This window comes from Alosa pseudoharengus, unplaced genomic scaffold (genome assembly GCF_046254945.1).
Source record: "Alosa pseudoharengus isolate Yale_2024_CS ecotype anadromous, Long Island Sound unplaced genomic scaffold, YU_APseudo_1.1 YU_APseudo_1.1_scf_24, whole genome shotgun sequence".
Taxonomy (NCBI): Eukaryota; Metazoa; Chordata; class Actinopteri; order Clupeiformes; family Clupeidae; genus Alosa; species Alosa pseudoharengus.
In genome coordinates, this window is record NW_027468689.1 from 6,000,318 (window position 1) to 6,012,839 (window position 12,522).

Here is a 12,522-nt window from a genome sequence, read left to right on the forward strand (position 1 = left end):
ACCTATAAATTGAGGCCTACTTATTATGAAATAAATATGTAAAAGGACACATACAGTATCGAAATAATGGTCTCTCACGTCTAAGCATCAATGTGTTGGTTGGCAACTGTTTTAGTGAAACATGTAGCGCCAAAGAGAAGGCGAAATATCCCTCATTCTCGCCCGTGCAGCAAAGCAAAACGCAGGGCTGCCAACGAGGTAGCCTAGCCTATTTCATTTGCTGCTAAAATATTTCGGGATAGTAATCTGAAAATAGCAGTGTTGGTGTCCTAATCCAAAACACAGTCACAATGCATTAATTCTAACAAATTTATTGGTCTCAATCATCTTTTATGGAATCACTACGGAAATTAAATTACAATCAAATCATCACATCAAAATATACCCTTATCACCTAACCACTGCCAATGTCAGTTCGAGTTGATTTGTGCTCCTTTAAAACTGATAATACAAAATAAACAAAAAATAGGACAGACATCGAAAACGGATAGGAAAAAAACATATTACACAAGTTTTTGGGGAAATAAATTACTGTTTGGAATAGTTAATATGTATCCCGAATAAAATATTAAAACAACTCATTTTGATGAAAAATATAAAGTAAATAATTCAGATCAGTATCTGATCTAATGAATCTATATTGCCGGCTTTACAGTCTCGTTTATTAAAACCTACCAAAGAATACTGCGTGGAAATGGCAGCATTATCATGGTTACGTCCACAGCACCCATACAGTCACACTTGGCAACGGCTGTTCGCAGAGGACAATGTCAAATAAGTGCAGGAGTAGTGGAGGAAGTCTTTTCACATGTCTTTCTGTCGCTCTTAATCCTTCAAAAGTTTCAGTTCGTTAAATAAAAAGAGCGATTTTAAAAGGGTCTTGACGTGAGATGTGATGATGGTGTTATGTGTTTATGTTAGGGTGGCTCTTCTCTGGTGGATAGCTGGGCCTGAGTTATCCCATCCATTTGTTCGGAAGAGAAGCCAAGGCGTTTCCTGCAAAAAGCTTGATCGGAAGCTTCATAGATGCTACTCGTCTTCTCTCTGTTGTTGATCCATGTGTCCTCCTTGTTTGAGCTGGAGTTTACAGTCCCATTTCTGAAATATACAATTGACTGCCTCCCTTGTTTTCGTGAATGACAGTGGGGGAAAACGTGGGGGTATATATTTTGGTCATTTTAAAATGCTTGTTTTTTTCCTTGGTGATGTCAATGCGCCAAAATTACCTGATGGAACGAACTTGTAGTTGTCACCCTCTGGTCGCTTGGTTCACTGGGCCCAGTTAAACTTGCATCTTTTAAGTAATCTACTAAAAATTGTCCCTGAAAGAAAGAGCAGACAGAACCTTTTAGGTTAAGACATTTTGGGGCCTGGAAGAAAGTTAGCGGTGCGTTTTGGGGTTGGGAGGGATTTGTTTTCTCTGGAGAAAAATACACAACACATCTGCAGTCTTATTCACATTTCCATCACAATCACAGTATCAAAAATCTTTTGCTATCTTGAAGATAGTCTGTTTTAGCAGATTATTTTATATATAAAATATTTTAGTCTTGTATGTTGTTCTATGTTTCACTGAACATTCTTTTGCAGTCCATGGAGGGGGGCGGTGTATCTGCACTCACATTGCCGACTTGAGAGTACACATCCTCCGGCGTCTGTGGCACTCCCGGCGGCGTCATCCGTTTTTCTTTCTGTCTCCGATTGCAAAACCACACGCGCACCACTTCTTTCTCCAGCTGTAGGTTGTCCGCCAGTGATGTGATTTCTTGAGCCGAAGGTTTGGGACATTTTAAGAAGTGGCTTTCCAAAGCCCCTTTGACGCTGACTTCGATGGATGTCCGCTTCTTGCGTTTTCGTCCCTGCGCCGCTATCTTATCAATGCTTGTGGGACTCCCAGTGGACGAGTCGGCCTCCTCGAGCCATTTGTTTAACAATGGCTTGAGTTTGCACATGTTCTTGAAGCTGAGTTGAAGCGCTTCAAACCTACAGATTGTGGTCTGAGAAAAGACGTTCCCGTAAAGAGTACCCAACGCTAAGCCAACGTCTGCTTGCGTGAAGCCTAGTTTGATTCGACGTTGTTTGAACTGCTTTGCGAAGTGTTCCAAATCATCTGAAGTCGGCGTGTCCTCGTCCGAGTGCGGGTCATGACTGTTGACGCCGTGATGCTGTTGCTGGTGGTGCTGGTGTTGGTGGTGGTGGTGATGGTGATGGTGATTGCCATGATCAAGGTCCGGAGTGTCCCCTCGAACTAAACTAGGGTGTACCAAGCTTTGGCTGCCAGGTGGACTAAGCATTCCGTTCACTGTGAATCCACCAGGCTGCGAGTAAATGAGCGACTGCTGCTGCTGCTGTCCCCCGGATATGGGGATGTGTGCCGCGGTTGTGGTGCCCCAAGCCCCACCGTGAGTCTGGTGCGGACCAAGATGCGGAGGCCTGTGGTGCAACGCATTGCCTGTGTGTAGATCGTCTCTGCCTGAATTGTTTTTCACGTCCTGTTGTTGGGGGCTGCCCGTCATCCCAACGGGACTAGACGACCACGGTGACCCAGCTTCAGCGGCTGCCACCGCGGCAGCAGCGGCTGCAGCGGCGGCGTGAGGGAGCGAGGTGACCCACTGATGAGCATGGCTCAGCATATGTCCCCCGTTGCTCGCTGCCATCGCGCCCTGCATGAAGTCACTTTGTACCATCTTCACCGTCGAATCGCCTCTGTAGCCACCAGACACCGATGTAACGGCGACACTGCCTGGTTGCATGCCACCACCTCCGGAATCGGAATGTACAATTGAGCCAGACGATAAAATACTACTACTGGGAAGGTAGGGATTGGAAGCCGCCGTGGCCATTCCGTTAACCCTTATGAATATGTTTGATGAAGACCCCCTCCCTTTCTCAAAAACTTTTTTAAAGCGGGCAAATTGTGTCTCATGAATTATTCAAACTGAAAAGTCCAAGCAATGTTTTCACGTATATCATGTACTTGTTTAATCAAAGCCAAAAAACAGTTGCGAAGGGTAGAAAGGTTATAAAATCCGCGTACAATTCTTGAGCGAATACATAGGTTTAAGATATGTCTAAATAAATATAAATCCAGCGTATCAAGTCTTTTTCAAGCCTTTTGATGTCATGTAAAGTCCTTAAGCGTTGTCTGGCTTTTGTAAGTGAAAAAGTTGAAGAGCAAAAAAAAAAAAAACTTTCCCCAAAAACTTCTAGTGGTCAACGATATTTAGTTTTGAAAATCTTAAAAGTCCAAACGTATGCTCCGTCTGCCTGAGTGGAAAAAATATGCAGAGATTCCTTAGTTGTATTGTAATATAGCCACAGAGATTTCGTCCTTCGCGCTTTTATTCTTTTCTTTCTGTGTTTCTTTTTAGTGCTGTAGAGTCTCTCTCTTTGTTCTGTTTTGATGTGTATAAACCTGCCAAACCGCTCCAGTTGAAGTACAATCCAGTATTACAGTGCGCACCAATGATCGCGACTCTCTCATTCGCTTGCTCTCTCTCTCTCTCTCTCTCTCGCTCTCTCTCTGACAGCCCCGTCCCTCCTTCGGAGCTCGAGGACACACGAATGTTTACCCTGTGCCAAGCGTGCGCACATCGTCCACGTCTTTCCCACAAATACGAGGAAGTGGAGTACAAGGCTGTCTTTGATTGGACAGTTTGGGTAAGATTGACATGTCTGGAAAGCCTCGCTTTAGGCATTTATCCTCCTTCCGGCCCTTACAATTGGATATTTTTTTAATTCAGTCTCAATAAAATAGAACAATAAATAAATATAATCGTAAGCCATCTATACAAGAACGGTATAACTCAAGAGATGTAATACCTTCGCTGGTATGTTTAGCCTACTGTAAGATGTGCAATTTGTGTAAACAATGAAATATTGAGAATTCACTGTATGCAGTATAGCCTAATTATTTAGATTTTGCTTATAAACTGAAAATGTTATGAATTCAAATAAATACAAAATGAACAACATTTCACTCTAAGCATGGTTAACAAAATCTCCTTAATTTATTTCATTACCATTCTTACAGGCTACGAAAAAATGGTATTTATTTCATTTCATAAGGAAAATTTCCCTTGCTATTGCCTGCTGGTTTAAGCATGAAGGAATTCTCCCCCTTTGTGAACTGCTGTGGACATTCTAACAACTGTAAGCACATTATATTGCAAGCTTTGCTTGTTTTGGCTTGTCATGAGTTAATATTATTAGTGGGATACTTCCAAGCGACAAGACAGAGCATCGGAAACCCCACAGAAGCGTGGTAAATGAGAAAGTTGGAATTAAACCGGGGGCGAATCAATGAGTCCCCCTTGAGATTGGCAAAGGGGCATGCCATCTCATTCGGAATGGACACCACAGGCCACTAAAGAATATGGCGTGCATACTAGGGATAGGGTTAGATGAGCGCAGTTGGCAGTACTCTTACCGAATGGACTCACCCACAAGTAATAAATGTATGTGCCTTCGGTTGGACTTCATATATCAGGGCATGGTGCACACTACGGAACAGCCACTGAGGTCCATGCCCCACGTTGTGGCAAACAGCGAGACTGTTAGGGTTGCTGAAAGCTTAGACTACAAAACGATGTTGAAAAAAAGCCACCAAACCACCAACCTTATAGCCTTTATTCACTGTATAGGCCCTTTCGTTAGCTGTCTGTCTCTAATTCATCAGGATTGAGATAAAAACTAGGGGTGTCTTTTGGATTTGTCTGTATCGAGCAGAACACGAGGCCATTGGTGCATCCATTCAAAAGACAAAGTGCGATTTAATCTAAATTATGTCTATTATCCTCCATGTGATAAACTTTGTATTTGCTCAATGGAAACTTCAAAGCAATGAAGCTAATCTGACGAATAGAGAAGTATACCAAAAACATCAAAAAGCCGCAGCAATATCAAATGTCCTTGATTTTCAAGTTCTGCAGTTCAAAGTATTTTTCTGTCTCTGGAAAGGGTTACATTTATGATTTATTTGTTTATGTAACAAGGTCCCCATGTCTCCTGCTGTGGAGTTCATTTGCTTTCTATGCAGAAAGAGAGGGAAAAAATCCCCAAGTATAACAAGAGAGGAACAGTTAGTGCTGATTTTCATTTGCATAAATTTTCATATATTTTAGTGAAAATAATAGCGGAGCCGGAGAGAGCTCCGCTCAGTTGAGAGTGGGGAAAGAAAATCTTAGGAAGGACCATTTCCTGAGAAGAGAGAGTGCTGGATGGGGCAAACGAAGAATTATAGGGGTTTTGGTCCAGCACGGATCAGAGACATTTAAAGGTAAGTGAGGTTTACATCTCTCTCTCTCTCTCTCTCTCTCTCTCTTTCTCTCTCTCTCTCTCTCTCTGTGTCTCTGTCTCTCTGTCTAACACGCTTTAATAAATACTATGCTATATGTAGCTTGTATAGCCTGCGTTTTAAAGACAAACATCAAGAAATCTATCGTTGCGTTTTATCTTTACTATTATTATTTTTTTAATATATATATATATATATATATATATACAAAGCCCAGACTACAACAGACGGTTAAGCAGGGGTGTTTTGTAGCGGATGTCCACGGGAGAAAATAGGCTACAATCAATCGAATTTTAAGCAGGATAGTGAAAGAATTCTCTGGAGAAGTCGCGTGGAAGTGTACGTCGTTTACATATATCGATCCCTTGCTGCTGTCTCCAAGTTGGACTAAACTTTGCTGCTACACTGGCATAGTCTAAAACCGAAGTTAAACGATGATGCGTCTAAAATTACTAGAGTTATGCTTGGGTAGATTAAATCAGCATCGACAGTCATACCTTCATGTTATCATTGAACAAATATTCTAAAGGTAATGCATCATCTACCGATTTGTAGAGGTTTTACGCACCAATAGCCTATAATCTAGCGACTAAACCAATGCCAATAACACCAGTAATTACTCTCCTACACCGTGATTTTAGTTGTTTGCAACGCAGTTCAGCGCATAAAGGTATAGCCTACATTGATTGCGCGGGGATTCACTTTGCAGAACGCCGAAAATACGGTCCACGTTTTCTCACGGACTAGTTTTCCATGTCCAGTGAGTACAAAATGCCATCTCGCGCAACCCTGCTAAGAGCGTTTGTTGAATTGATGGGGAAGCATTTCTTAAGCCCGCGTTTCGGTTGTCATGGTGAGGCGAATAAAAGAGGGGAACACTAGTCGCATTAAGCTATATGTTTGTGCACTGGAGTCGAGATGAAAGAACACTGAAGCCAAAATGATCCAACAGAGAGCCAAACTGAACGCCAGAACTCGCCAAATCGTCAAAAGTTATAACACATCTAGGCCTAACATGTTCGAATACTTTGGAATGTAGCTTAAATAATTTGTCTGCTCTAAGAATCTCGTGGCAAATTCCAAGATTAAGAAATTGCTGGCATTATGAAGAATAGACCATGTTTTTACCAGCAGGTGTCGCGCTTACTTACGATGACACTATACAGTGGTGAGTAGCCTAGTAAATGTATTATTGTCCTGTGACAAAACAAAACACATGTTAAAATACCACACACAGTAAAATTGGGTTCATTATGAGGAGTGAAATCGTAACACGTCATGATAAAACGTTATCTGAAATGCAAAGGGGAAAAACAAAAATAAATGTTTTTTTTTCTAATTGTTGTAAATTCTTGCAGAATGTCTAATGCAATTGAAGGTAAAATGAATGTTGAAATCTTATACTTCGTGTTAAAAATCCTGACTTCATGAATAAACAGACATCATGCTAGTTTGGGGAATGGGTGTAGAGTTACTTGGACTCTGACGAGTTACATATCGCCAAATCTCAGCATGTAGCCTAAAAGGGAAATGGAAATAAGCAAAATGCAAATACAATTCAACGACAAAATACTTCTCAACAAATCTTTTGGCCATTTAATTTGATTGAGTATGAGCTGATGACATCATCAGATTATCTTGGTGACTGCAATATCTAACATAATCTGAAGTTTGGTAGAAATGCAATATGGCTACTATATCCGTGCAGTTACATTAAGGCTATTAATCAACTCAGTGCTGCGCAAAGAACGAAATGTATTTCCTTTCTTTAAGTGGTCACAACCGACCTTGACAATGTAAACGTGTCTTCATGTACCATGATGAATCTATATAATCTACATGACCATTAGAAAATAACCAATAAACCACTGACCTCATGTGCCTTTCATTTAGGCAAAGTGTGTTATTGCTACAGTAGCCGATAATCCTACAGGCACAATATAATTATGCAAGATAGTGTTGTGCAGAAAAGGTTCGATGCAGTTCCTACACAACTGCTCTACAAATAAAACATGAGGTATGTTTATGGAGAAAAAAAAATGGTGATAAAACATGATTGATGAAATCTAAACATATCTCATTCTGGTTGTATTGAAAAAGAAAAAATATATTGTGGCTTGCCTGAGAGTGCCTTACTGTTTGTCAACCATATTAAAATGTATACATATAATGTCATGAGGTTCATTACCAAAGTTCATTCATGAAACCAACATAACATAAAAGGCAGGTTACTAAAATTTATCAAATCATGTTTGTATACAATTTAAACTTCTGAATGTAAACTTGACTGGCATTTCAAAACTGCATCGTGGTTAAAGCAATGCGCTTATAGAAAGAGCATCTCACAATGTTAGGCCTAATCACTTTGTACCTGAGTGCACATTTACTCTAATTTTGTCTTTATAAAATCTGTTTAAAGAACATCACAATGAAATTGAATTGTCCTGAATCTTTCATTTGCCACTCCTTAAAAGCAACCTGGCCAATCTAAGACCTGAAAACGGGAGTAGTTTACATGACGTGGGAATGCTGTGTATTGTGTTGTGATGATTTACTCAGTCCTCCTAAATCCCATCCCTGAGTCTTTACGGTGAATGACAGGCAGGTGACAGTCAGGACACTGAAGCGTGTTTCTTAGCATATTGTGTTCTGATCCAACTGTAAGCATTCAATGCATGCCTCAAAAGAGCCTCTCAATTCCCCAATTTGCATTACATGACTTAGTGCGGATATGATGATCTACATGAAATAATTTATTGTTGCAAAACAAATGATTATGGGAAATGTAATCAATTCTAAATGTAGCCATTGTTTCCTGTTAATAAGTATTATCCTTTGGCAATGATGCTTTTTGTGCATTAGAAGAAGATGTCTACATAGCTGCCATCGCAGCGTACTCATGGGTGTGAATAGTTTAGGATGTAGCCTACTGTGCTGTACTCTTGGGCTGCTAATCTATGAGATATCTCATGACACTCCACCTTAGTGACAAATGTGATGTCTAAACTCCTCTTAAGTCAGTATCGGTGTGATTGTGAGCGTAGGTCCTCCACTTGTGGAGGTTTGTGTGGAGGGGATGAGTGGAACACACACACACACACACACACACACACACACACACACATACACACACACACACACACACAAAATGAAGGCCCAGGAGCGGCAGTGTGTTGAGTGGCAGCAGTGTAGATAATGATAAAGTGCTCTTTACTGGAGATGGGCCCAGGAGGGCTGGGTTTGGAGTTGGGCGGGGGTCGGGGTGGGTGGGGTGTGTGTGTGTGTGTGGGGGGGGGGGGGGGGGGGTCATGCGGGTGTCTTTGTCTCCCAAGCACACCCCTCCTTGGCTGGCTTGAGCACATACAGCTTTGCCCACTCACACCTTAATAGGGCTCCCGACTTCAAGACAAACGCTGTAGCGACTAGTCTCTCTGGACGGTTTTGGACACTTTCCCCACCTCAGGGCCTCATGAGCATCACAAACGAACACCCTTAAATATTTAATCCGTGCAGATGACCCACATAATAACGAATGCAATAATAACATGCAGTATCCCAAGCATGGATGCTTTGTTGTTGTTTGCATGTTGACATCATGTGATGAGCTCTCCGTAATACTGTATGTGCATGAGGTTTCAGATGCAAAGCAAAGGCAAACAAAACCAGTGAAAGGAAGTGTGCCTTGATGCGTGTGGCTTGTGTGCGGTGTAGAATCTGTTGTATGTAGCCCTCCGTAGTCACTGCGGTGTGTTTTTGTTTGTCAAACAGGACCATTCCCTTAGGATGTGGGTCTGTGGCACCTTTCTAGCCGGGATTACATTAATCAAAGTATTTATTTCCCCAGGGAAGCCAGACACAAATCACTGCAAATCCCAATAAAATTGGATAACATAGGGAAGGCAACTCCAGGAGTGACCTCTCACTCTCATTTCTGTGTTTGTTGCTCGTTTTGTCAAAGAGAGATCAGAGCTCTATTTCTATCCAACTTTCTAAGCAACATATAAACTCCAAACAGTGTTGGCTTTGGTGCAAGTGTAGCAGGGAAGGAGATTCCTTGTATTTGTGTGTGTGTGTGTGTGTGTGTGTGTGTGTGTGTGTGTGTGTGTGTCTACATGTCTAGTGCGTCTTTGTTCAGCTTCTTGTTTGTAATTGCACATTGTTGCATAATTGCATATATATATGTACGGATGCATCTTTGTGCAGAAAAAAGCTGTGGCAACAAGGTGTATTGAAATGGCTCCCTGTGTTGAGAGAATCTGCTGCATGCTATTCGGTGTCTCCATCCTACCTGCGGCTCTACTGGCTTTGGCCTCTTCATACACAGACACACACTCACACACACACACACACACACACACACACACACACACACACACACACACACTGTTTTAAACACTGCAACACGTGAACATACAGATGTGCAAACAAGCACACACTGATGAGTCCACATAAGTGCTTGCGCAATTACACACACATGCATACACATACTCCTGCAATCTCTCTCTATCTCTCTCTCTCTCTCTCTCTCTCTCTCTCTCTCTCTCTCTCTCTCTCACTCACTCACTCACTCACACACACACACACACACACACACACACACACACACACACACACACACACACACACACACACACACACACACACACACACACACACACACACACACACAGATACATATAGGACATGGTGTAAAAAAGTATTTTGACATTTCCACTTCAGTTGAGCGCACTTTCCTCATATGCTGCTCATATTAGATGGAAATGAATGTAAAATAAATAAAAGCCAATGATTTGTTTTTTTTGTAAAAAGCGCAGCTCAATCACCAATGTATTCATTTGAGGTTTTTCTGAGCAAGAGGTCCTTAGCTGAGCTGTATATCATAGCATAAGCCCAGAGTAAGCCCACATGCCTGGCCTGTAATAAATGCCCCACACAGCGCGTATACTGTAGCCTATTACTGGTGCAGTAATGCAGATGCTATAATGTGGCTGTAATTTGTTGGTATGTGTTGTTTTAATGTGGCAGGGCCGAATCTGAAGCCTTATTTGATATTCATGAAAGAACAGGGTGAGGAAGGAAGGAAAACGCCACTCTTTATGGCGGCCAAATTTTCACACAGATTCGGCGCTCGTTGCCTTGGCTCCAATCAGGGATAAGTAATGGCCTCATTGCTCAGTGAGAATGAGTTCCTGCCACCGAGGACTGACTGCCACACTTCCCTCCACACTCCCTGCTGCTCCGGAGGAAACAGAGCTGTCTGTCTGTCTGGCTGGCTGGCTGGCTGGCTGCATGATCTTCTGTGACTGTCTGTCCGCATGTCCGTCTGTCTGTCTGTCTGGACGTGCTTGAGTCATGGATGACCCTTATAGAGATTACAGAATTCCTCCTTAAACAATAATATTATTAGTTGTTTTTTTCTGCAAAACAGCAGACATGGAATAATGACTGCTGTGAGGCCAGCCTGCCAAACCTACTAAACCGTGTGGGTTGATGCATTAATATACTGTAGGTTGTACAAAATACATCCTCCGACGTCAGGTTCAGTCCATGTCAGAGGTGTCTTTGATGGCAGTTCAAATCAGTAAGGCAGATGGTGAGGCTTATGTCGATAGAAATATATCCATGGGGGTCATTTATTTCCTTGAGGAATTACTGGGCATTTAGTTTTCTGATAGATCTTTGTTTAGTAGTTGGGGTGTTTGCCAGGTCAGATTTACTATTCTTGTGTGTGTGTGTGTGTGTGTGTGTGTGTGTGTGTGTGTGTGTGTGTGTGTGTGTGTGTGTGTGTGTGTGTGTGTGTGTGTGTGTGTGTGTGCGCGCGTGCGCGTGTGTGTGGTCACGTTTGGTGGCTGGGAGCTGTGATTTATGTGTGTATTATGTGTATGGGCTGCTTATAGCTCTCTCCATATTCTTGCACAGCTCACCCTATTTGTTTGTAAATGGGTTTACATACATCTTCCTGGCCTTGTGTGTGTGTGAGAGAGAGAGAGTATTTGCTCTGTGTGTGGAAGTGTGTTTTCCCCTTTCCAGTACCCTACACTCTTCAGACTCTTTCTCTCTCTTTCTATCTCTTTCTCTCTCTCTCTCTCTCTCTCTCTCTCTCTCTCTCTCTCTCTCTCTCTCTCTCTCTCTCTCCAGCCTTTCATCATTGCCCTCTCCTATATTATACAAATATGTACTTCACTATAAAATCTCTCAGTGGTTCAAACCAGTGCGGATGTTAGTGGACATGGATATGTTGCTTCTCATTCTCCTATTCCTTAAAATCCCAGTGTTTTAATCTTATAGAGCGCTGAACTACTGATGTTAGTACGTTGCACTATATGGAGATCCAGCCACTGTAGCCCAATAACTTCACCCAGCTTTTCTTCACCCAATATCACATCTTCCTCATCTAGCTTTTTAGCTTTACCATGCCACCCACAGCTGTTGTACCATGTTGTATTTTTATGCTCTCCGTTTCCAAAAATAGTAATAGACAAAGCATGTGAAAGATGTTACCTCCATCTGAATGACTAAGATGTGTGGCAGTGGCATATATATTTGTGTATGTTTTTATGCTGTATGTTGCTGTTTGATTAACATCGTTTCAGTCAAATGTCTGTAGATTAAAGTTGAAATAATGTTCTGAATCCAATGCTTTTAATACCCAGCTTCTTTTCAGAATTGCTCGACTGCATATTGTATATGTCTTTGTTCATCCGTTTGGGACCTAGGTTGGAAATGCAGTTATACATAGTCTAATTTGTGGTATGTGTATTTTAGAAGGCTCAGCTGTGCATATTGGCATCATGTTCAGCCTGGAGCTGGTATTGAGTATTGATCACAAGACATCATGGCTGTAGTTGTTCACTCATATGTTTTCTGCACATGTAACTGTAGGAATACCATCTGGATTTTTTGCTGCTTTTGATTTGGTGTAGCAATCACTTGACCACACCATGCAGCACATGTTTTAGTTGTAGTCATTGTAGACAAAACACCTTCAAAGCACCTTCACATGGGCTCTCTCTAACTAATGGCCATTAATCTGCCAGTAGATCTAGTCACAGTAACAAAGCCATATTACACAGACATCATTTATAATTTTGAAGAGTTCTTAGAAATAGCAGTTGTAGGTAAATTATGTTTCAACCATACTGATTTAGATATTTAAGCATGTTGTTGAACACGTTCAGTATTGATCTGCTAATATTAATGTTGCACCCTCTTAACAGATACATTTA

General features: G+C 41.7%; 1 protein-coding gene across 1 annotated transcript; it reads right to left on the minus strand.

Moving 5' to 3' along the window:
- Positions 1 to 435: 435 nt before the first annotated feature.
- pou3f3b (POU class 3 homeobox 3b) lies at positions 436 to 3,317 on the minus strand. The gene is made up of 2 exons (XM_076302568.1): positions 1,623 to 3,317; positions 436 to 1,322 (listed from the first exon to the last, which is right to left on the minus strand). Exons 1-2 carry the CDS (start codon positions 2,841 to 2,843, stop codon positions 1,209 to 1,211), a joined length of 1,335 nt encoding a protein of 444 aa, XP_076158683.1. The 5' UTR covers positions 2,844 to 3,317; the 3' UTR covers positions 436 to 1,208.
- Between the last annotated feature and the right edge of the window lie 9,205 nt (positions 3,318 to 12,522).